The 21,208-nt window shown below is 43.1% G+C and overlaps 1 protein-coding gene across 2 annotated transcripts; it reads right to left on the bottom strand.

Annotated features, from left to right (window-relative positions):
• Nucleotides 1-45: 45 nt before the first annotated feature.
• On the bottom strand, nt 46-20,695 carry LOC139563724 (BAG family molecular chaperone regulator 5-like). 2 transcript variants are annotated; one of them, XM_071382592.1, is made up of 3 exons: nt 20,034-20,695; nt 4,436-5,278; nt 46-4,301 (listed from the first exon to the last, which is right to left on the bottom strand). In XM_071382592.1, the coding sequence occupies exons 1-3, from the start codon at nt 20,054-20,056 to the stop codon at nt 3,764-3,766; spliced, it is 1,404 nt and encodes a 467-aa protein (XP_071238693.1). In that variant the 5' UTR covers nt 20,057-20,695; the 3' UTR covers nt 46-3,763. The 2 variants fall into 2 exon arrangements, with proteins under 2 accessions (XP_071238693.1, XP_071238692.1); XM_071382591.1 differs by lacking the exon at nt 20,034-20,695 and adding an exon at nt 15,082-15,284.
• Nucleotides 20,696-21,208: the final 513 nt, after the last annotated feature.

The raw sequence follows: 21,208 nt of genomic DNA, 5'->3' as shown, positions 1-21,208 counted from the left end.
AAGTCTGTCACAATCAACTTAGTCAAAGGAGACTGGAGAAACAGATTGTCAAATTAAAACATTTAATACTGTACCTTAGACACATTCCTGCCATTTGCAAAGTAGGCAAACCAAAATGTTCCACACAGAGTGAGTAACCCAAAATATGTGCTATATAAAAATAATACAAAAAAAAAAATGTAATCAGCTTTGGTACTTAATAAATAAAACAATGTTCTTTGACAAAATTGTACATTCTACCCCTAAAATGTTACGTAATTTGTTGTTTGCTCAACCAACACCGAAGTCATGTTCACATGGATGTAACTGATGCATATATAGTTCAGATAGAACACCTCGCACTACTTTCAGATAAGAGCGCTGTTCTATTTTTGCAAGGTTGGGCCCGACGGCTGACACTGATAATGAAGTTGCAGGCAAGGCTACCTCATCACGTTACCATGAGCAACCATGACTGACTCATGTCCACTACACAGAGAAAGAGGACTAGAATTAGAACAGATAGTGTTGGCCTATGATCTGGCCTTCTACTCTTAACAGGGGTTTGGCTGACAAATGACCCCTTCACACAGGGGTTCCCATCCAACACAACAGACCGCACTGATAGAGCAACAAACAATAATGTACTGAAGATACTATAGATATCTTAGTAATTTCACCACGATGTACAGTGCATTCGGAAAGTATTCAGACCCCTTCTCCACATTTTGTTGTTAGCCTTATTCTAAAATGTTATAATTATATTTTTCCTCAATCTACACACAACACCCCATAATGAAAAAGTGAATAGGTTAAGACATTTTTTCAAATATATAAAAAATAAAAAAACAGAAATACCTTATTTACTTAAGTATTTAGACCCTTTGCTATGAGACTCGAAATTGAGCTCAGGTGCATCCCGTTTCCATTGATCATCCTTGAGATGTTTCTACAACTTGGAGACCACCTGTGGTAAATTCAATTGATTGGACATTATTTGGAAAGGCACACACACACCTGTCTATATAAAAGGTCCCACAGTTGACAGTGCAAGTCAGAGCAAAAACCAAGCCATGAGATCGAAGGAATTGTCCGTAGAGTTCCGAGACAGGATTGTGTCGAGGCACAGATCTGGTGAGGTGTACCAAAACATTTCTGCAGCATTGAAGGTCCCCATAATTCTTAAATGGAAGACGTTTGGAACCACCAAGACTCTTCCTAGAGCTGGCCGCCCGGCCAAACTGAGCAATCGTGGAAGAAGGGCCTTGGTCAGGGAGGTGACCAAGAACCCGATGGTCACTCTGACAGAGCTCCATAGTTCTTCTGTGGAGATGGGAGAACCCTCTAGAAGGACAACCATCTCTGCAGCACTCCAGAAATAATTAAGCCTTTATGGTGGAGTGGCCAGACGGAAGCCACTCAGTAAAAGGCACACGACAGCCCACTTGGAGTTTGCCAAAAGGCACCTAAAGGACTCTCTGACCATGAGAAACAAGAATCTCTGGTCTGATGAAACCAAGATGGAACTCTTTGGCCTGAAAGCCAAGTGTCACGTCTGGAGGAAACCTGGCACCATCCCTACAGTGAAGCATGATGGTGGCAGCATCATGCTGTGGGGATGTTTTTCAGCGGCAGGGACTGGAACTAGTCAGGATCGAGGGAAAGATGAACGGAGAAAAGTAGAGAGAGACCCTTGATGAAAACCTCCTCAGGACCTTCGACTGGGGCAAAGGTTCACCTTCCAACAGAACAATGACCCCAAGCACACAGTGAAGACAATGCAGGAGTGACTTAAGGACACGCCTCAATGTCCTTGAGTGACCCAGCCAGAGCCCGGATTTGAACCCAATCGAACATCTCTGGAGACGTGAAAATATCTGTGCAGCAACGCTCTCCATCCAAACTGACAGAGCTTGAGAGGATCTGCAGAGAATGGGAGAAACTCCCCAAATACAGGTGTGCCAAGCTTGTAGCATCATACCGAAGAATAATCGAGGCTGTAATGGCTGCCAAAAGTACTTCAACAAAGTACTGAGTAAAGGGTCTGAATACTTTTATATACATTTGCAAAAACGTCTAAAAACCTGTTTTTGCTTTGTCATTATGGGGTATTGTGTGTAGATTGACGATGAAAAAAAACAATTGAATCCTTTTTAGAATAAGGCTGAAAAAGTCAAGGGGTCTGAATACTTTCCGAATGCACTGTATATGCCTAGGAAGGAATGAGATTGTCTATGGTTATTGGCAAAGAATGTTACTTCAAATCAACAAAAATTGACAGAATGGAACCTTATTTTGTATTGGTTAGTTTGACAGAGCATTAAGTTTGCTGTGTGAACACCCCTCCATTGCATGTGGGCCGCACTGAACACAGTGTAATCGAATCATCTCACTTCAGACGACCCATGAGTGTGAAGCTGGATTTCACTGTTTGTGTGCCATATGTTTTTCTATAGCAGCAGAGAAGGTTTGAATAACCTCTGTCATTTTGAGAGTGTGTGAGTTCTGTGGGAGCCATCTGTTCAAGCTTTGTTAGTGCATAGGGCTATCTGACAGACATGCCATGGTCAGTTTACGAAGAGCTGTCAGTTGCAGCGCTGAGAATCAGTAAAAAGTGCACATCTCAGAGCGTAAGTCCTCGGGATGGTGAAAAATATGATGAAAAGAAAGGCACAGAGATTTGGGCTTTTTAACTAATAGCTTCCTAACTCTGCTGCAACTCTGCAGAGGTTTTAGACTGCTCTGTCCACTGTGAACACTTGTCACCAGCTATAATAATACACGCCACACCAAATCAGTGACCCTCTACGGGGCTCTCAGACACATTCCTCTGACAATAGAAAGCCACAGACAAAAATGAAACCTAAACCACCTCCACACTGTTTTTCCCCTTCACTAGCCTCGCAAACACACAATCAACATTTAGCTACAAATTACAGACAAACAGGGCAATTATCGTGTCCACAAATGTTCATTCTATACAAGGAGGCCTTTAATAACATACCCTCCTATTGACAAATGTTCTCACAGGCCCTTTAACTCTACATCCTCCTTCTCCTCATTATTGTAGGACAGTGGTTAAAGCCGTAAAGAAGCTCTCCTTTTCATTTGTCATCTGAATGGTTGCCAGCAACAGCTGTGTATGTCCAGGGTTAGGGTAGTTTGCCCCAGAAGTGTTGATTGAGGAAGAGAGACAGAGCAAATGGAAGTGGAGAAGCAACATGAACAGAGGAAGATCTTGTCTCACAGTACTGATGTAAACTCGGTTCATCTCAGTAAAGAAGTATTTTGAGACATGTACATCTGAGTAAATTTACAACTGACCTCCAAAGTAATCAAGCTAAACATGGACACCATCAAGATGTAATTACTCTAGTCCCACTCCTGCTTTTGAAAAACAGACGAAGTGACTATCTTAACTACTCTGACCACCACTATAACAGGCTTCAGTGCTTTTGGCCGCAGGCTTTGCAACCACAACCCAACAACACTGATGAAAACGCACACACATACAGTAGATTTAAAAAAGATGCTCTGTAAACTTTAAAAAGCACATTGTATGTCGGAACACTATTCTCCAAATTCTATTTCACAAAAATGTTATTGGGTTGTCCACCCCCCCCTACAGACCAGCAACAATGACAAAGAGACAAAAGCGCTGCTGACGTGCATTCTGGGATTTAGACAATATTTACACACCCCAACTCTCTTAGAGCGATGATGCACCAGTTTATATACAATTCCATAGGGCATCCTACAGCTATGTCCAGTCTTTTCCAGTGGATCAGTATTCCCACTCATCTGTCTTCATGTCCAGAAAGCTGAGGATGTTCTGGGCAAACTTGACTGCTTGCTTGCGGGCCACCTTGGTCATCTCGTCGCCCTGTGGGTCGACCGCGTCCAGTGCCAGCAGTTGTTTGGTCAGAAGCTCCTCCAGCAGCATGTAGCTCTTGTCGGCATGCTTGCCATTGAAGCAGAGTACCTGGGCCTGGAGGTCTGACAGGCTGCCCAGGACTATCCACACAGCCCTGTGTTGTGAGGGCTCGTTGGGGCTGGGCTGGCGGCAGATCAGGGCCTCACGGAGGTCCAGGAAGGTGATGACAGCCTGGACCTCCAGCACGGCACGCCGCCGGGCTTCACGGATACAGGGGTTACGGGCTGTGTCTACCTGGTCCAGATGTGTGAGGAGACTCTGGAGCTCAGGCTTCGGCCTGAAGAGGTCGCCCACCCCACAGTGTCGCAGGACCTCCCCCTGCAGCTGGCCCACCCGACCACGCACCGCCTCAATCTGACGGATAGAGTCATTCTGCCCCAAGTCATACCTGAGGAAAGATATATACAACACAATCACATTTTTGAGCCAAGTTGTATCTGAAAGCATGTACACACACGCATACTGTATTTCCCTTCTGTATTATTACTCCAGAGCGTTTGTAATTCTAGTAAAGCTGAGTACCTGCGCGTATCGTCTCCCTCTCCCTCCAGGTCCAGGTGTTTGAGCAGGCTGTTGATCTCCTCCACCACCTGTTTGCGGTAGTTTCTGACCGCTGCGTTCCCCGACACGTCCAGGGCATCCAGCTCCACTAGGAGCTCAGTGAGCACGCGGGAGAGGTGGGCACAGCTATCCCTCCCACTCAGCCCCATCAGCAGTGCCACCAGCTGGCTGCGCGCAACACTCACCTGCACCATCACCTGGTTGATCCTCTGCACGGCCACGTGCGTGTCTTCTGACAGGGGAAGGGTCTGCTGGCGCGTGCGACCCTCGATCACATCCTGCACGGCACACAGTCGTGTCAGGGCCCGGTAGCGAGCCTTGCGGAGGGGCACCCTCCCTCCTGTCTTCACCTGGGTGAGCCTCAGTATCAGCTCCTGCACAGCATCCACCAGCTCATCACTGATCTCTGCTGTGCCCCCAGCCTGCTGAGGCTCCACCACCCCCTGCTCCACCAGCCTCTGGGCCTCCCGGCTCAGCTCCTCGATGGCCAGGCGAGACGGGTGGGTGGCGTTCTCCTCCAGGTAGCGCAACAGCCCCTCTACTTCCTGGGCTGCTCTCTTGCGTGCCCCCTGTAGGTCTGCCCTGCCCTCCGTGTCCACCTGGTCCACTTCCAGGAGCAACTGGGTCAGCTCGCGCTCCAGGCGCCGGTACTCCCGCTCGTTCTTTAGCCCGCTGAAGGTGCACACTTGAGGGCCCAAAGACTGAACCTCCCGCTGGACCTCATAGAGCCTATTCATGGCTGGGTGCTGCTGCTGGCTGCCATGGTCCATTCTCTTCCCACCATCAAAGGGCTTCCCAAACAGGCTGAAAATAAGGGTAAGCGCAAATACATTAACAAAAGTTCAAAGCTGAAACACATTGATCTACAGTCTGATTGGCTCAAACACATTAAGGAAAGAAATTACACAAATTACCTTTTAACAAGGCACACCTGTTAACTTCTCTAGGATAGGGGGCAGCATTTTCACGTTTGGATGAAAAGCGTGCCCAGAGTAAACTGCCTCCTACTCAGTCCCAGATGCTAACATATGCATATTATTATTAGTATTGGATAGAAAACACTCTGAAGTTTCTAAAACTGTTTGAATCATGTATGTGACTATAACAGAACTTATTTGGCAGGCAAAACACCGAGAACAAACCATTCAGATTTTTTTGAGGTCACTCTTTTCAATGGGTTTTCATTGGGAATCCAGATTTCTAAGGGACCTTCCTGCAGTTCCTATCGCTTCCACTGGATGTCAACCGTCTTTAGAAATTGGTTGAGCTTTTTCCTTTGAGAAATGAAGTAGCCATGTTCAGAATGTGGCTCCAGTGAAGTGTACGGTTTGTTAGAGGCGCGTGACCAGAAAGCATGCTACATATTGTTTTCCTCCGGTATTGAACACAGATCATCCCATCTTCAATTTTATCGATTATTTTACGTAAAAAAATACCTAAAGTTGTATTTCAAAAGTAGTTTGAAATGTTTGGACAAAGCTTACAGGTAACTTTTGAGATATTTTGTAGTCACGTTGTGCAAGTTGGAACCGGTGTTTCTCTGGATCGAACGCGCCAAATAAATGGACATTTTGGATATTTATCGACGGAATTAATCGAACAAAAGGACCATTTGTGATGTTTATGGGACATATTGGAGTGCCAACAGAAGAAGCTCGTCAAAGGTAAGGCATGAATTATATCTTTATTTCTGCGTTTTGTGTCACGCCGGGAGGGTTGAAATATGATGGTCTGTGATTGTTAGCTGGGGTGCTATCCTCAGATAGCATTATTTGCTTTCGCCGTAAAGCATTTTTTAAATCTGACACGTTGGCTGGATTCACAACAAGTGTAGCTTTAATTTGGTATATTGAATGTGTGATTTCGTGAGTTTAATTTTTAATAGTAATTTATTTGAATTTGGCGCTCTGCATTTTCACTGGATGTTGGCCAGGTGGGACGCTACCGTCCCACATATCCCAGAGAGGTTAATTGAAATGCATTCCAGGTGACCACCTCATGAAACTGGTTGAGAGAATGCCAAGATTGTGCAAAGCTGTCATCAAGGCAAAGGGTGGCTACTTTGAAGAATCTCAAATATATTTTACTTTTTTGGTTACTACATGATTCCATGTACTATTTCATAGGTGTTGATGTCTTTACTATTATACTACAAGGTGGAAAATAGCAAAAATAAAGAAAAACCCTTGAATGAGTAGGTGTCCAAACTTTTGACTGGTACTGTGTGTGTATAATATATATATATTTTAACTGTTCATCCTTAAAATAGGAAAACATTAAGAAAAAAAACAAAGCTCCAGTATGAGGCTTGTCCAATTCCATATGTTAGGCCAGGTGTCCTTGTTCCCATTATGTAATGTTGACCTAAGGCAGTGGCGGTCGGTGCATTTTAAGATGAGTGAGGACAATAGCTAGGTTTAGGCTACTACATGATACTAGAATTGTCCCTACACCCATCATGAGGTTGCTACAGCCTAGACTATGATTGAAAGTTTACAACATAGGTACATATGTTGAGAGAAATGTGACAGACATTGACACATTCAATACCGCTTTGCAAACTCTTGCCTGCATCTAGCTGATCTAGGGTGTAATCATTAGTCCAACAGTTGCAAACAAGAGTTTCTATTGGACAAATTCAGGTATGTTTATCCTCGTTTTGTTTGTTTCCATTTAAGAAACGTTTTTCAACAGAATCAGCGGAACGAAGACATCCCTGATCACACACAAACACAGTTCACTTTCATAGCAGCCACATACAAACAGCATGATCCCTTTGATCGTTGTATAATTCCTTATCGCATCTACATGCAAGCCTCCTCTCACCTTTTTCCTTCACTTGTGGAGTTCAGTGCACAACACATCAGCTGTCTGTGACCAGGCCAAACCTTCATATCATAACTGCTACACCGTTGTCACCATATTAGCTAACGTCAACACAGCTACCAGAACTAACGCATTAGTAAACACACTACAATCATGTAGTAGTGTACAGTCAGCAAGCAGTTTCAAATCAAACCGAATACAACAAGTGTAGACCTTACCGTGAAATGCTTACATACAAGCCCTTAACTCTTCTTGAACTGCACTGTTGGTTAAGAAAACATTTACCGGCCTCCCGGGTGGCGCAGTGGTCTAGAGCACTGCATCGCAGTGCTATGCTGCGCCACCAGAGTCTGGGTTCGCGCCCAGGCTCTGTCGCAGCCGGCCGCGACCGGGAGGTCCGTGGGGCGACGCACAATTGGCTTAGCGTCGTCCGGGTTAGGGAGGGTTTGGCCGGTAGGGATATCCTTGTCTCATCGCGCTCCAGCGACTCCTGTGGCGGGCCGGGCGCAGTGCGCGCTAACCGAGGGGGCGGGTGCACGGTGTTTCCTCCGACACATTGGTGCGGCTGGCTTCCGGGTTGGAGGCGCGCTGTGTTAAGAAGCAGTGCGGCTAGGTTGGGTTGTGCTTCGGAGGACGCATGACTTTCGACCTTCGTCTCTCCCGAGCCCGTACGGGAGTTGTAGCGATGAGACAAGATAGTAATTACTAGCGATTGGATACCACGAAAAATTGGGGAGAAAAGGGGATAAAATTTATAAAATTTAGAAAAAAAAAAAAGAAAAAAAAAAAAGAAAACATTTACCAAATAAACGAAAATAAAACAATTATAAAAAGTAACAATGTAAATGTCAATTTAAATAGTCCGGTGGCCATTTGATTAATTGTTCAGCAGTCTTATGGCTTGGAGGCAGAAGCTGTTAAGGAGCTTGCAGTGCGGTAGCAGAGAAAACAGCATGACCAGGGTGACTGGAGTCTGAACATTTTATGGGCTTTCCTCTGACACTGCCTATTACAGTGGGGAGAACAAGTATTTGATACACTGCCGATTTTGCAGGTTTTCCTACTTACAAAGCATGTAGAGGTCTGTAATTTTTATCATAGGTACACTTCAACTGTGAGAGACGGAATCTAAAACAAAAATACAGAAAATCACATTGTATGATTTTTAAGTAATTAATTTGCATTTTATTGCATGACATAAGTATTTGATACATCAGAAAAGCAGAACTTAATATTTGGTACAGAAACCTTTGTTTGCAATTACAGAGATCATACGTTTCCTGTAGTTCTTGACCAGGTTTGCACACACTGCAGCAGGAATTTTGGCCCACTCCTCCATACAGACCTTCTCCAGATCCTTCAGGTTTCGGGGCTGTCGCTGGGCAATACGGACTTTCAGCTCCCTCCAAAGATTTTCTATTGGGTTCAGGTCTGGAGACTGGCTAGGCCACTCCAGGACCTTGAGATGCTTCTTAGTTGCCCTGGCTGTGTGTTTCGGGTCGTTGTCATGCTGGAAGACCCAGCCACGACCCATCTTCAATGCTCTTACTGAGGGAAGGAGGTTGTTGGCCAAGATCTCGCGATCCATGGCCCCATCCATCCTCCCCTCAATACGGTGCAGTCGTCCTGTCCCCTTTGCAGAAAAGCATCCCCAAAGAATGATGTTTCCACCTCCATGCTTCACGGTTGGGATGGTGTTCTTGGGGTTGTACTCATCCTTCTTCTTCCTCCAAACACGGCGAGTGGAGTTTAGACCAAAAAGCTCTATTTTTGTCTCATCAGACCACATGACCTTCTCCCATTCCTCCTCTGGATCATCCAAATGGTCATTGGCAAACTTCAGACGGGCCTGGACATGCGCTGGCTTGAGCAGGGGGACCTTGCGTGTGCTGCAGGATTTTAATCCATGACGGCGTAGTGTGGTACTAATGGTTTTCTTTGAGACTGTGGTCCCAGCTCTCTTCAGGTCATTGACCAGGTCCTGCCGTGTAGTTCTGGGCTGATCCCTCACCTTCCCCATGATCATTGATGCCCCACGAGGTGAGATCTTGCATGGAGCCCCAGACCGAGGGTGATTGACCGTCATCTTCAACTTCTTCCATTTTCTAATAATTGCGCCAACAGTTGTTGCCTTCTCACCAAGCTGCTTGCCTATTGTCCTGTAGCCCATCCCAGCCTTGTGCAGGTCTACAATTTTATCCCTGATGTCCTTACACAGCTCTCTGGTCTTGGCCATTGTGGAGAGGTTGGAGTCTGTTTGATTGAGTGTGTGGACAGGTGTCTTTTATACAGGTAACGAGTTCAAACAGGTGCAGTTAATACAGGTAATGAGTGGAGAACAGGAGGGCTTCTTAAAGAAAAACTAACAGGTCTGTGAGAGCCGGAATTCTTACTGGTTGGTAGGTGATCAAATACTTATGTCATGCAATAAAATGCAAATTAATTACTTAAAAATCATACAATGTGATTTTCTGGATTTTTGTTTTAGATTCCGTCTCTCACAGTTGAAGTGTACCTATGATAAAAAGTACAGACCTCTACATGCTTTGTAAGTAGGAAAACCTGCAAAATCGGCAGTGTATCAAATACTTGTTCTCCCCACTGTATATAGGTCCTGGATGGCAGGAAGCTTGGCCCCAGTTATGTACTGGGCCGTACGCACTACCCTCTGACGCCTTACGGTCAGATGCCAAGCAGTTGCCATACCAGGCGGTGATGCAACCGGTCAGGATGCTCTCGATGGTGCAGCTGTAGAACATTTTGAGGATCTGGGGACCCATGCCAAATCTTTTCAGTCTCCTGAGGGGGAATAGGTTTTGTCAGGCCCTCTTCACGACTGTCTTGGTGTGTTTTGACCATGATAATTTGTTGGTTGATGCTTACACCAAGAGACTTGAAACTCTCGACCCGCTCCACTACAGCCCCATCAAATGTTAATGGGGGCCTGTTCGGCCTGCCTTTTCCTGTAGTCCACGATCAGCTCCTTTGTCTTGCTCACATTGAGGGAGATGTTGATGTCCTTGCACCACACTGCCAGTTCTCTGTAGCGTAGCAGCTGCGTCATCTGACCACTTCCATATTGAGCGAGTCACTGGTACTTCCTGCTTTAGTTTTTGCTTGTAAGCAGGAATCAGGAGTTTAGAATTATGGCCAGATTTGCCAAATGGAGGGTGAGGGAGAGCTTTGTATGCATCTCTGTGTGTGGAGTAAAGGTGGTCTGGAGTTTTTCCCCCCCCCCTGGTTGCACATGTGACATGCTGGTAAAAATTGGGGAAAACTGATTTAAGTTTCCCTGCATTAAAGTCCCCAGCCACTAGGAGCACCACTTCTGGATGAACATTTTCTTATTTGCTTATGGCCTTAAACAACTTGTTGAGTGCAGTCTTAGTGCCAGCATCGGTCTGGGGTGGTAAATAGACGGCTACGAATAATATAGATGAGAACTCTCTTGGTAGATGGTGTGGTCTACAGCTTATCATAAAATACTCTTCCTCAGGCGAGCAATACCTTGAGACTTCTTTAATATTAGACATCGCGCACCAGCTGTTATTGACAAATAGACACACACCCCCACCCCTCGTCTTACCAGACGTAGCTTCTTCTCTGTTCTGCCGGTGCATGGAAAATCCCGCCAGCTCTATATTATCCGTGTCGTCGTTCAGCCACGAGTTGGTGAACATAAGATATTACAATTCTCAATGTCCCGTTGGTAGGATAATCGTAAGTCACCAATTTTATTTTCCAATAATTGCATGTTAGCCAGTAGAACGGATGGCAGTGGAAGTTCTCGCTCGCCTACAGATTCTCAGAAGGCAGCCTGACCTGCGCCCCCTTTTCCTCAGTCGTTTCTTCACGCAAATGACAGGGATTTGGGCCTGTTCCCGGGAAAGCAGTATATCCATCTCGTTAAAGGAAAAAGCTTCTTCCAGTTCGTGGTGAGTAATCGCTGTTCTGATGTCCTGAAGTTATTTTCGGTCATAAGAGACGGTAGCAGCAACATTATGTACAAAATAAGTTAAACACAAAAAAAACTAACAAAATAGCACAGTTGGTTAGGAGCATGTAAAACGTCAGCCATCCTCTTCGGCGTCATCTTATCATCCGCAGTTATATCGGCGGGCCCCAGTGGCCATGAACTTATAAAACCAAAAGCTTACCTTGACTTGGAAGAGTTCCAGTGTTGGATAGCCATAACTAGCTAGCTAACATAGCATCCCTCTCTGTTTGAGCCTGGTGTTTGAGTAGGCTAAACTAGCAAGCTGCATTCGCTAGCTAAGTGAAAAAAAATACAACTAAATATCTCTATTGCTTCTCCTTCATTTTTAAGAAATTAACTTGTTCAAAGCTGTTCAACTATGCACTGCAGTGCTAGCTAGCTGTAGCTTATGCTTTCAGTACCAGATTCATTCTCAGATCCTTTGATTAGGTGGACAACATTTGAATATTTTATTATAGTTTTATCTAAAAAGGCTAACTTTAATGTTTCACTATTTTGTCATTTTTTCCCCTTCTATTTTACAAAATAAAAACAAGCTTGAACAAGCAGCCTTTGTCCACTTATTTCCTCAAATGAACAATGAGCTACTGGAAGTTAAGTGTACAATCCTAATTTGTTAGTGACCGCTTAACCAACAAGAACCATGCAGGCATGTCCTAAAAAAAGGCAATACATTAATTCAACTTTCAATGATAACACTAGCATGACAATCATTCAACTCATTACTGAACGTAGGCTATAGATCTAGGCTCAGTGCAGGCTACTATTTCAGCTTTCCAAGACTGTCTAATGAACATCACTGAACTAAGTCTAATTACTGCAACAATAACAACAAAGCTGTCTTAACACCCCAGGTCAGAAATAACCATAATCGAGTTACATTCTTCAGAGAACGTCTGACCTAACAAAAAAAGGGCACCCCACAGAATGAATTCCCCCACTCAAAGATGACTGTTGGCATAATTGTATCAAATAGTCAACATCACTACTTACAAAAACTCCAGAGGGAATTAATAATATCAAGCTGGCTCCGGTAAGAGAACACACCAGTAGCCTAAATTCTGTGCCATCGGCATCCAGGCTCCAGACACAGCAGATTGGGAGGCTCTCAAAATATTTACTGCTGCTGTTCCACAGTGATGTGTCTGTGATGTCACAATATACAGGGCATTCTTCTCATTCTTAAAGATGAAGTTTGTAAATTCACTCGGTCTATCTACTCCGATTTTAGAGCACTCTCGTCTGAGTAACATGGTCAGAGTGAGGTGTTCTCATTTGTGTCTGAAAGTAGCTAGCAAGTTAGCTTGGGTGCTTGACTGCCGTTGTGAGGTCAGAATGCTCGGATCAACCCTACTCTTCAGCCAGAGCATCCAGTGTGTGCTCTGAATGATCCGAGAACAAAACACTCTGAATTTACAAATGGACAATCTGAACTCTGGCACTCCAGAGTGAATATATGAATGCACCCAGCGCGTAACTGTTATGACCGTATGTTGGGGATTTTCCAAAGGGGATTATAGTGAGAAAGAGTGCCGATTGAGCAGTCATTATGGGGTTACTAGGGTCCATTTAAACTATATTCAGACAGAAATGTTTTAATTCGGACTATTGGTAACATTGCAATACCATTCAGATAATAAACCCAAATTAGAAGCCTAAAATACTGTCGGTGTGACAGTTTATAGCAGGGGTGGGCAAACATTTTTTTTTTTAATCAATTTGCGGGGGCCTCCCGAGCGTCACTACAGACCCAGGTTCGATCCCAGACTGTGTCACAGCTGGGATGTGACTGGGAGACCCATGAGGCGGCGCACAATTGGCCCAGCATCGCCCGGGTTAGGAGAGGGTTTGGCAGGTAGAGATTTCCTTGTCCCATCGCACTCTAGCGACTCTTGTGGTGGGCCGGGCACAATGCACGCTGACACGGTTGTCAGGTGTACGGCGTTTCCTCCGACACATTGGTGTGGCTGGCTTCCGGGTTAAGTGGGCATTGTGTAAAGAAGCAGTGCGGCTTGGCTGGGTCGTGTTTCGGATGACGCACGGCTCTCGAACTTCGCCTCTCCCGATCCATACAGGAGTTGCAGCGATTGGACAAGACTGTAACTACCAATTGGATACTACGAAATTGAGGAGAAAAAGGTGTACATTTTTTGAGCGGGCCGTACTTTGCACCCCCCTTGGTCTATAGCGTAAACCTATCTTTAGTGTTGCCTCAGGAAAGCCATTGGAAAAGGTTGAGACAATTTAGGCCTAGGGTCTATAGTATTACCCTATTCACACACATTTGTCAGAAAGGACAACAAGCAGCCTGTAACGAGGGTTAACAGAAAAATTAAAGACAACAGGCCTCATGGGAGAGAATCAGACACTTAGCCACTAGGTTACTTGTCTTTTGAATTAAAGGCCAATTGCAGTCAAAATTCAGTTGTTCATGTGTTTTATGTCATATTGTACAATAGGTAATGAAACTAACACTGTAAAAGTGTGAAACTATTTGATCAGTGTTATTTCCTGATTGTTTTTCAAGCAGCAACTATCTACATAGGACCTTCGAATCAGCCTGTTTGCATGGGTGGGAATCTCGGCTTTTCTGGTGACCGGCAATTTTTGTACCTTTTAAAAATGGAAAAATCTAACAGTAAGATACTTAATTGTTAACCAGAAAGGGAGATGTGACATTGTGATATGACATTGATATAAACCTAGCTGCATTGGGCAATAACAAAGAGGTTTCCAAACCTCTCTGCCATAACCGCTAGTTTTTATTTTTCCCCATCCCCACCCAGACCACTCCAAGTCAGTCCAAGATAAACTGTTTCTCAATCAAGAATTCTTGCTCAAAAGCTACTTTTGGCCATTTTAATGGAAATCCATTACAATGAGGAACTTAATTGTTACCCAGAAATAGCTGCATTTGGGCCTTTAATATAATCAGACACAGTAGTTAGAAAGACCATCTCAGACAATACTGTGTTGCTATTGTACTTCTATCTAAAAGAATGGTGACGACCATGGGCCGAATCCACTCAATTGACAAGTAGACTTTCATAACAAAATCCTATTGACAGGAGTGCATGATTACACATTACACAACCACTAAAAACATTGTTTATGCTTGGTACGTTGAATAAAACTGCCTACATTTAATTTTGTTGTCAGTTTAATATGAGCAAGGAGCCTAAATAAAACTAAAATGGCTAGTCAAGCCTCCCAGATGTGTAGGGAGGAGACAGACATTGTTATGGCATCCTGGTTTTGGAGAGGGCTCCAATCCAGGATGCTACCAGCGAATGTCCCTTTTCTGGACACAATGGGGCAAGGCTACCTGTGAGGCCAACAGCTTACAAATAAAAAATTGCCTGACAGAGAACCCGATCCGAAAGAACATATCAAAATTGAGGTCTCCTTAGAGCTACCAACTTGACTTATAGTTTACGTAGTGTATTTATGTATTGATACCTGTAGTCTAGAATTGATTAACATAGTGTACGGTGATGCTCTATGTCTGAGACCCCATTCTACAAAAAGCGTTCTAGAACAGTCCCTCTTCAAACGCGCAGCAACCCACTGAGCAAAGAATTACTGTTCATACATAATAGTTCTACATACCTAAAAAGGGATTTAAGCATTGTAAGCAGACACTCTAATCATTTAGGCTTGCAGTGCTGCCACTATCTCTCAAACAAAACGCATTTTCAATCTGCCAGTTGCTAGGTTCCTGTTTCAATGTAACAAACGCCAGCAATGTCTCACTACCTTCCCAGCTGCGCATGAAATGTCTCACCTTTTCAAAGCGCCAAAGACATTTGCGCACATTTCTAAAGATGTCCGTTTCCATCAGCTAACCAACTATGATCGTACGCGCTGTAGTGTGTAATCCAAATTAATATTGTTTGTCTTTATGTAGCTATGCCGGCTATTTCGTTTTCAATGGCTGATTCACCTCGGTACAGTACTGTCGTACAGCATTAAGCACTGCGTGCAGTGTCGCCCCTCCCAAGCACCAATTCAGAGGGTTTGTTCACGCGCGTCATAAACTAGTCTTCAGTGAACTGTAAAACGGGGTCGTGGCCATATTTTAGCAGTTTGATAGTCTGCTATTGTCAACAAGATACGTTGTAACTTGTAATCACTATTAAACACAATTAAAAATACATTCTATTTACATGGGCTATGTCAAGCATTTGACATCTCTACCATTGAACTACAAAAGAAGATCTCTAATTGGCATCTGGCAGCAAGTTGAGACCAACTGGTGCTGCTGGAATACCACTATGACAAAGATTCCATTTTCACAACTGTATCATGCATTGCCAACTTCCATATCCATGAAGAGTATTTGGGAGATAAGCCTGCCTATACACAAAATTGATTAGTTCAGGGGCTTAAACTCATGAGAATATAACATTACATAATATTCAGACAGAAGTGTATAGCCCTAGAACAGACAAAAATAATTTAGTGATGGTCAGCCATGACATGTACAATCTGTAAATTTGGCCATGATTCATAACCAACAACTGGCAACCCACACCATGGGGACTGTGGAGGATGGCTGGCCACTGAATAAACCGATAACCTGGGGCCCCTACTTATGCAGGGGTCGCTTTAGAGTTTAGAAATTTAGAAACCATCAAAATATTTGCATTTTAAACACTTTCACTTGCGTTTCATATTGAAAGTCCGTTTTGCTTCAAGAGTGATCAGGCGCATGAAACTATAGTATTCCTTCACTGAAAATACATTAGTGCAGTGGTCACCAACCTTTTCTAAGTCAAGCTCACTGAGTCAAAATGCAAGCCGATATCTACCGCTAAGATTATTTTTTAACATTACTTAAAAAACGTAAGCCTATGGAACATTAACCTATTAAAAACAGTACTGTACCAATGTGGTTTGTGCAGTAGGCTATAGGCCCAATACATTATCGACATATATTGGCTTTGCATGAATTGCCCTGGCATTCTTTATATTTTTTATATTCAATTTCAAAATTTGAGATTGGCTCTATGATTTCACCGGTAATAGATCTGTTGTTGCATTACTTGTGAGGCACAGCTGAGTGAGAATACATTTAAATAACTAGCTTTTTATTTTACTGGGCTGATGGTGCTTGCATCTGATGGTCAGTCTCAGCTGAGGGCAGCAGACTCAGAGTTCGCCTCTAAATATCCCTCCACTCTCCCCTTCTTTAACTGACATTGACCAAAAAGGACAATGTCTTCCAGCTGATAGCTTAACTTCACTGGGGTAGGGGGCAGCATTCGGAATTCTGGATGAAATGCATGCCTGCTGCTCGGGCCCAGAAGATATGATATGCATATAACTGGTAGATTTGGATAGAAAACACTAATATTTGGATAGAAAACACAGTTTCCAAAACTGTTAAAATAGTGTCTGTGAGTATAACAGAACTGATTTGGCCATGCAGGAAGTTTTTTTTTTTGGGGGGGGGGGGGTTTGTAGTTTTCTATTCAATGCCATTACAGTATCCATTGACTTAGGACTCAAATTGCAGTTTCTATGCCTTCCACTAGATGTCAACAGTCTTTAGAAATTGTTTCAGGCTTGTATTCTGAAAAATGAAGAAGTAAGAGCAGTCTGAATGAGTGGACCCTAAAGTGTCAGAGCTTTTTCATGCGCGAGACCGACTTTCTTGTTTACCTTTTAAAACGTTATTGTCCGGTTTAAATATTATCGATTATTTAGGCTAAAAACAACCTGAGGATTGAATATAAACATCGTTTGACATGTTTCTATGAATTATACGGATACAAATAGGATTTTTTTCTTCCTGTTTTGACTGCGTTTGAGCCTGTGGATTACTGAAGAAAACGCGCGAACAAAACAGAGGTTTTTGTATATAAAGAGACTTTATCGAACAAAAGGAACATTTATTGAGTAAATGAATGTCTGCTGAGTGCAACCATATGAAGATCATCAAAGGTAAGGGGTTAATTTTATCTCTATTTCTGGCATGTGTAACTGTTCTACTTGGCTGGCTACTGTTTGTAATGATTTGTCTAGTGGGCTATGTTCTCAAATAATCGTAAGGTATGCTTTCGCCGTAAAGCATGTTTAAAGTCTGACACCGTGGTTGGATTCACAAGAAGTTCATCTTTAAACCTATGTAAAATATGTTTTGTTTTCTGAATTTTTATAATGAGTATTTCTGTATTTGAATTTGGCGCCCAGCAGTTTCACTGGCTGTTGAAGAGGTGGGACGCTACCGTCTCACGTGCCCAAGAGAGGTTAACTCAAGTCGCACCGCATTATTTCTGCCTCATGCACAAATTCATGTTCTCACTCCTGTGAACAGAGAAAGTGAAATATTCCTAGATATAAAAAAATATATATATATAATAATAAAATAAGACTCAAGTCGCTAATAATAACAGTGCAAGCCTATTGATACACTTTCCTACTCATTCATTATAACTGCAGTGCGGGTTGTAGCGCAATTGGAAGTAAGACAATGCTAATTTTATGGCTTATAAGTGTTGACAGTGATGAGTAAAAACATGTCATGGTTTTAAAAGTTTTGAAATCTCACAGTATCAACTTTACTTTAGCTTTATTTTACGCCTGATACATTACTGCAGACTTGGTAATCTGCTGGTTCGTCTCAAACTAGACGTAACATAGTAATTAGTATGATATGTTAGGTATGGTTACATAAAACAAGTTGCGAGTTCCAATCTCATCACGGACAACTTTAACATTTTAGCAACGTTTCAACTCCTTTGTATGTTAGCTAACCCTTCCCCTAAAGCCCTTTAACCTAACTACTAACCATAGTCCAATTATTTTATTTATTTAGCCATAACCCCTAGCCTAGCAAATGTTAGCCAGCAAGCTAACATTAGCTACCTAGCTAGAATTCGTAACATATACTATGTTTTGCAAATTCGTAACACATTGTACATTTTGCAAATTCGTAACATACAATACGAAGTGTAATTCATAACATACGAAACGGGTGATGGACATCCACAAATTAATACAAACCAAACAACATATCATATTAAATGATGTCTCGAATATACGCGCAGAATAATATGAAACGCTCTGAGACCAGAATAATACGAAATCCTCTGAGACCATCCGATTGGCCAGCGGTAGACCTATAGTGCATTTGATTTGTTCTACAGGAAGGCAGTGTTTGTGCATTCAGACACATGAAATGGTTCAAAATGGGAACAATCTGCCTACCCAGCTGAATCGTATGCACCTACCAACAGCGCGAGAGGAATACATAAAAATAGGAACGCAAAAATAACGTTATCCTTGATTTTTTTACAGAAATGTTTGGCAATAAACTAGAAATGCCGTGGCGATCGACCAATCGGTGACCACTGCATGAGTGCAACACATTCGGCAGAAAATAACTTACTTTTAATCAGATGACAACAGAAGCGCAACGCTATTTGGTTAGCAGCCACACAAGTAAACGAGCTTAGCCTACAATGAAAAAGCAAGATTTTTTGTAAAAAAGATACATGGCCATCATATTTCTAATGTTTATCATAAAGAATGTAGCCAGCTACATTTTCTAATGTTTAGCTTAAGTTAATCTTGCATTTTACCGGAGAAAAGCAGCTACACATCTCCTTTGTGAATTATCATTCGAGTGGAGAAATGCAACTGAAGCACAAAATTAGTCTGATGCCGAGCAGAAATTACAATAAGAAACATTTTAGATTTGCGTTTACAAAACACAGAAATATCTTGCCATTTTCTTTGCCTGAAAAACACAACATTTTGCATTAACGAGACCCACGCTATGGTGTGTAATTTCATATTTAGCCAATATTTGTAACATGCTGAGCCTGAATAGGTCCCGGGTGTCTTCTTCGTTGGCTGCCTTGTCTGTTGGCTGCCTACTGAATGTGAGATGGTGTGACCCTGGCCAATGGTCATATTTGTAAACACTATGACCAGTGGTACAGTGGAGGGTAAATGCACCACGGTCAGCTTAAGCCACCTATTTTTCTGCAACTACATCACTAACTGTGACCTTATAGCTAGCCCCTATCACAAAGGATCATCTACAGGCCTATTAGACCTCAATCTGAGGCACCTGGGGGGGTTCTTTCCCCCCTTAGAACAGTTCATAATCATGGGTCGTGTTTAGTAGTACAACACAGCCAACTATATTTTCTTATTGGACAAGTCCATGTAGTTGTGAGCAAGAAGTCGCCGCGCGTTCATATTGCTAGGTCTACATTTAAGTCACAGGGCCCCATTCGAATTGCTTTAAAATGTGCACTTTTCCTTCCTCAGTAATCACTGATGCCATGATTGGACACTGGTGAACGCAAGGGCTCCACCAGATGGCTTTCACTTGCACAGTCATTTCGAAATTCGAATCAGTAAATGAAGGGGGAAGGAAATACTACTTTTTGTAGAGTTCCAACGGGGACCCAGTTGTTGGAGGACAATGAAGCCTCTTTCGGCCAGGGGCACTGCTGGTCAACAAGACCACACTTAGTGACTCCGAGTCACTGGTCCCCTGACTGACACCATAATGTCAGCCGAAGTGCAATAAATCCACATATATTAATGAAATCATCAATGTGGTGTCAACATTTTTTTGTATTTTATGTACAAGCTAAATGTAGGCTAGCTAACGTCGTAGAAATCCAAACGATGCCAGGTAAATAAATACATTTGATAATAAATACACATAATAAACTGTACGGAATATATGATAAGCTTACATGCCCGTATTCTTACCTGCATAACCAACGTACAGCCATAGTAGTGAAGAGATGGATACAATACTAAACATTACAACGCACAACCACAAGCTGAGGTGTAGATAGCTACTAGCTGGCTAGCAAGACATTTTCACAAGGGGGTTGGAATGGGAAGAATGCCCCCGGCGTGACACGCTGGCCAAGCGGGATCGTAATGACCACATTTTTGAATATGAAAACGCTTGTTAGGCGTTTAATTCGATACACATGCGGACAATGCAAACAGCTAATATTACACTAGTGCTGCCGCAGACAAAGGGTTCTGTTACAGAATTTGACAAAGTAATCCGAGAGCAGTGTTGAATCGGTGTTATACGTTGGTCGTCCAACCTAATTTCAATACAGGAAGTACGTGGACCGGTACGTGGACCGTCCTCAGTCACGTGGTATCTTTGCAAGTTGGCCACACCTATAGCTCAGTGGTCACGCACACTAACTAACACTAACTTCGAGTCGGACAGTCGGAGATCCAGACAGATGTCCGAGTTTCCGCATTGAACTTGGATGACCATTCAAAACGATTTTCCCTAGTCGGAGCTCGTTTTTTCTCTCTTTTTCCCAGTTGTCTTGAAAGCACTGAAGTCAGAGATTTCCGAGTTCCCAGTTGTTTTGAATGCGGTCTAACGCCAACTATGAAACAAGGGTTGATACCAGTGGAGGCTGCTGAGAGAAGGATGGCTCATAATAATGGTCGGAATGGAGTTAATGGAATGGTAGCAAACATACCATTCACTCCATTCCGGCAATAATACTCCGTTCCAGCAGTTATTATGAGCCGTCCTCCCCTCAGCAGCCTGCACTTGTTGATAACTAACTCTTATACCTAAACCTGGTAAAGACAAGATATACACTATATAGACAATCTGCGCCCTGAGACATTACTTAATGTAGATTTCAATGTGTTTACCCATGTGATTGCTAACAGAATGAAAGAGGGCATGCCACATATAATAAGTAACACTCATCTGGATTCCTTGAAGACAGGTCTATACATAACAACAATAGGCTTGTCCTGGACCTATTATTACAGACATGATTGATGATGATGTTTTTTTTTAGTTTTGGTGAAAAATGTGTAAAGGTGATTGGAATGTTACATGATAGTATAAATAGATATAAAGTGAAGAGAGGAATTTGTGTCGCAGCTCACCA

The sequence above is a fragment of the Salvelinus alpinus genome, chromosome 34 (genome assembly GCF_045679555.1).
Source record: "Salvelinus alpinus chromosome 34, SLU_Salpinus.1, whole genome shotgun sequence".
Classification (NCBI taxonomy): Eukaryota; Metazoa; Chordata; class Actinopteri; order Salmoniformes; family Salmonidae; genus Salvelinus; species Salvelinus alpinus.
The sequence above is the reverse complement of the archived record's forward strand: the minus strand, read 5'-3'. Positions and strand labels throughout refer to the sequence as shown.

What these genes read in the sequence shown, in the direction of transcription:
- LOC139563724 (XM_071382591.1), bottom strand. Translation starts at nt 15,113, where the DNA reads ATGTGCGCAAATGTCTTTGGCGCTTTGAAAAG. An exon ending in GTCTTTGGCGCTTTGAAAAG is followed by an intron (nt 5,279 to 15,081) that starts GTGAGACATTTC and finishes CCTTATTTTCAG; the next exon opens with CCTGTTTGGGAAGCCCTTTG. An exon ending in GAGGGAGACGATACGCGCAG is followed by an intron (nt 4,302 to 4,435) that starts GTACTCAGCTTT and finishes ATCTTTCCTCAG; the next exon opens with GTATGACTTGGGGCAGAATG.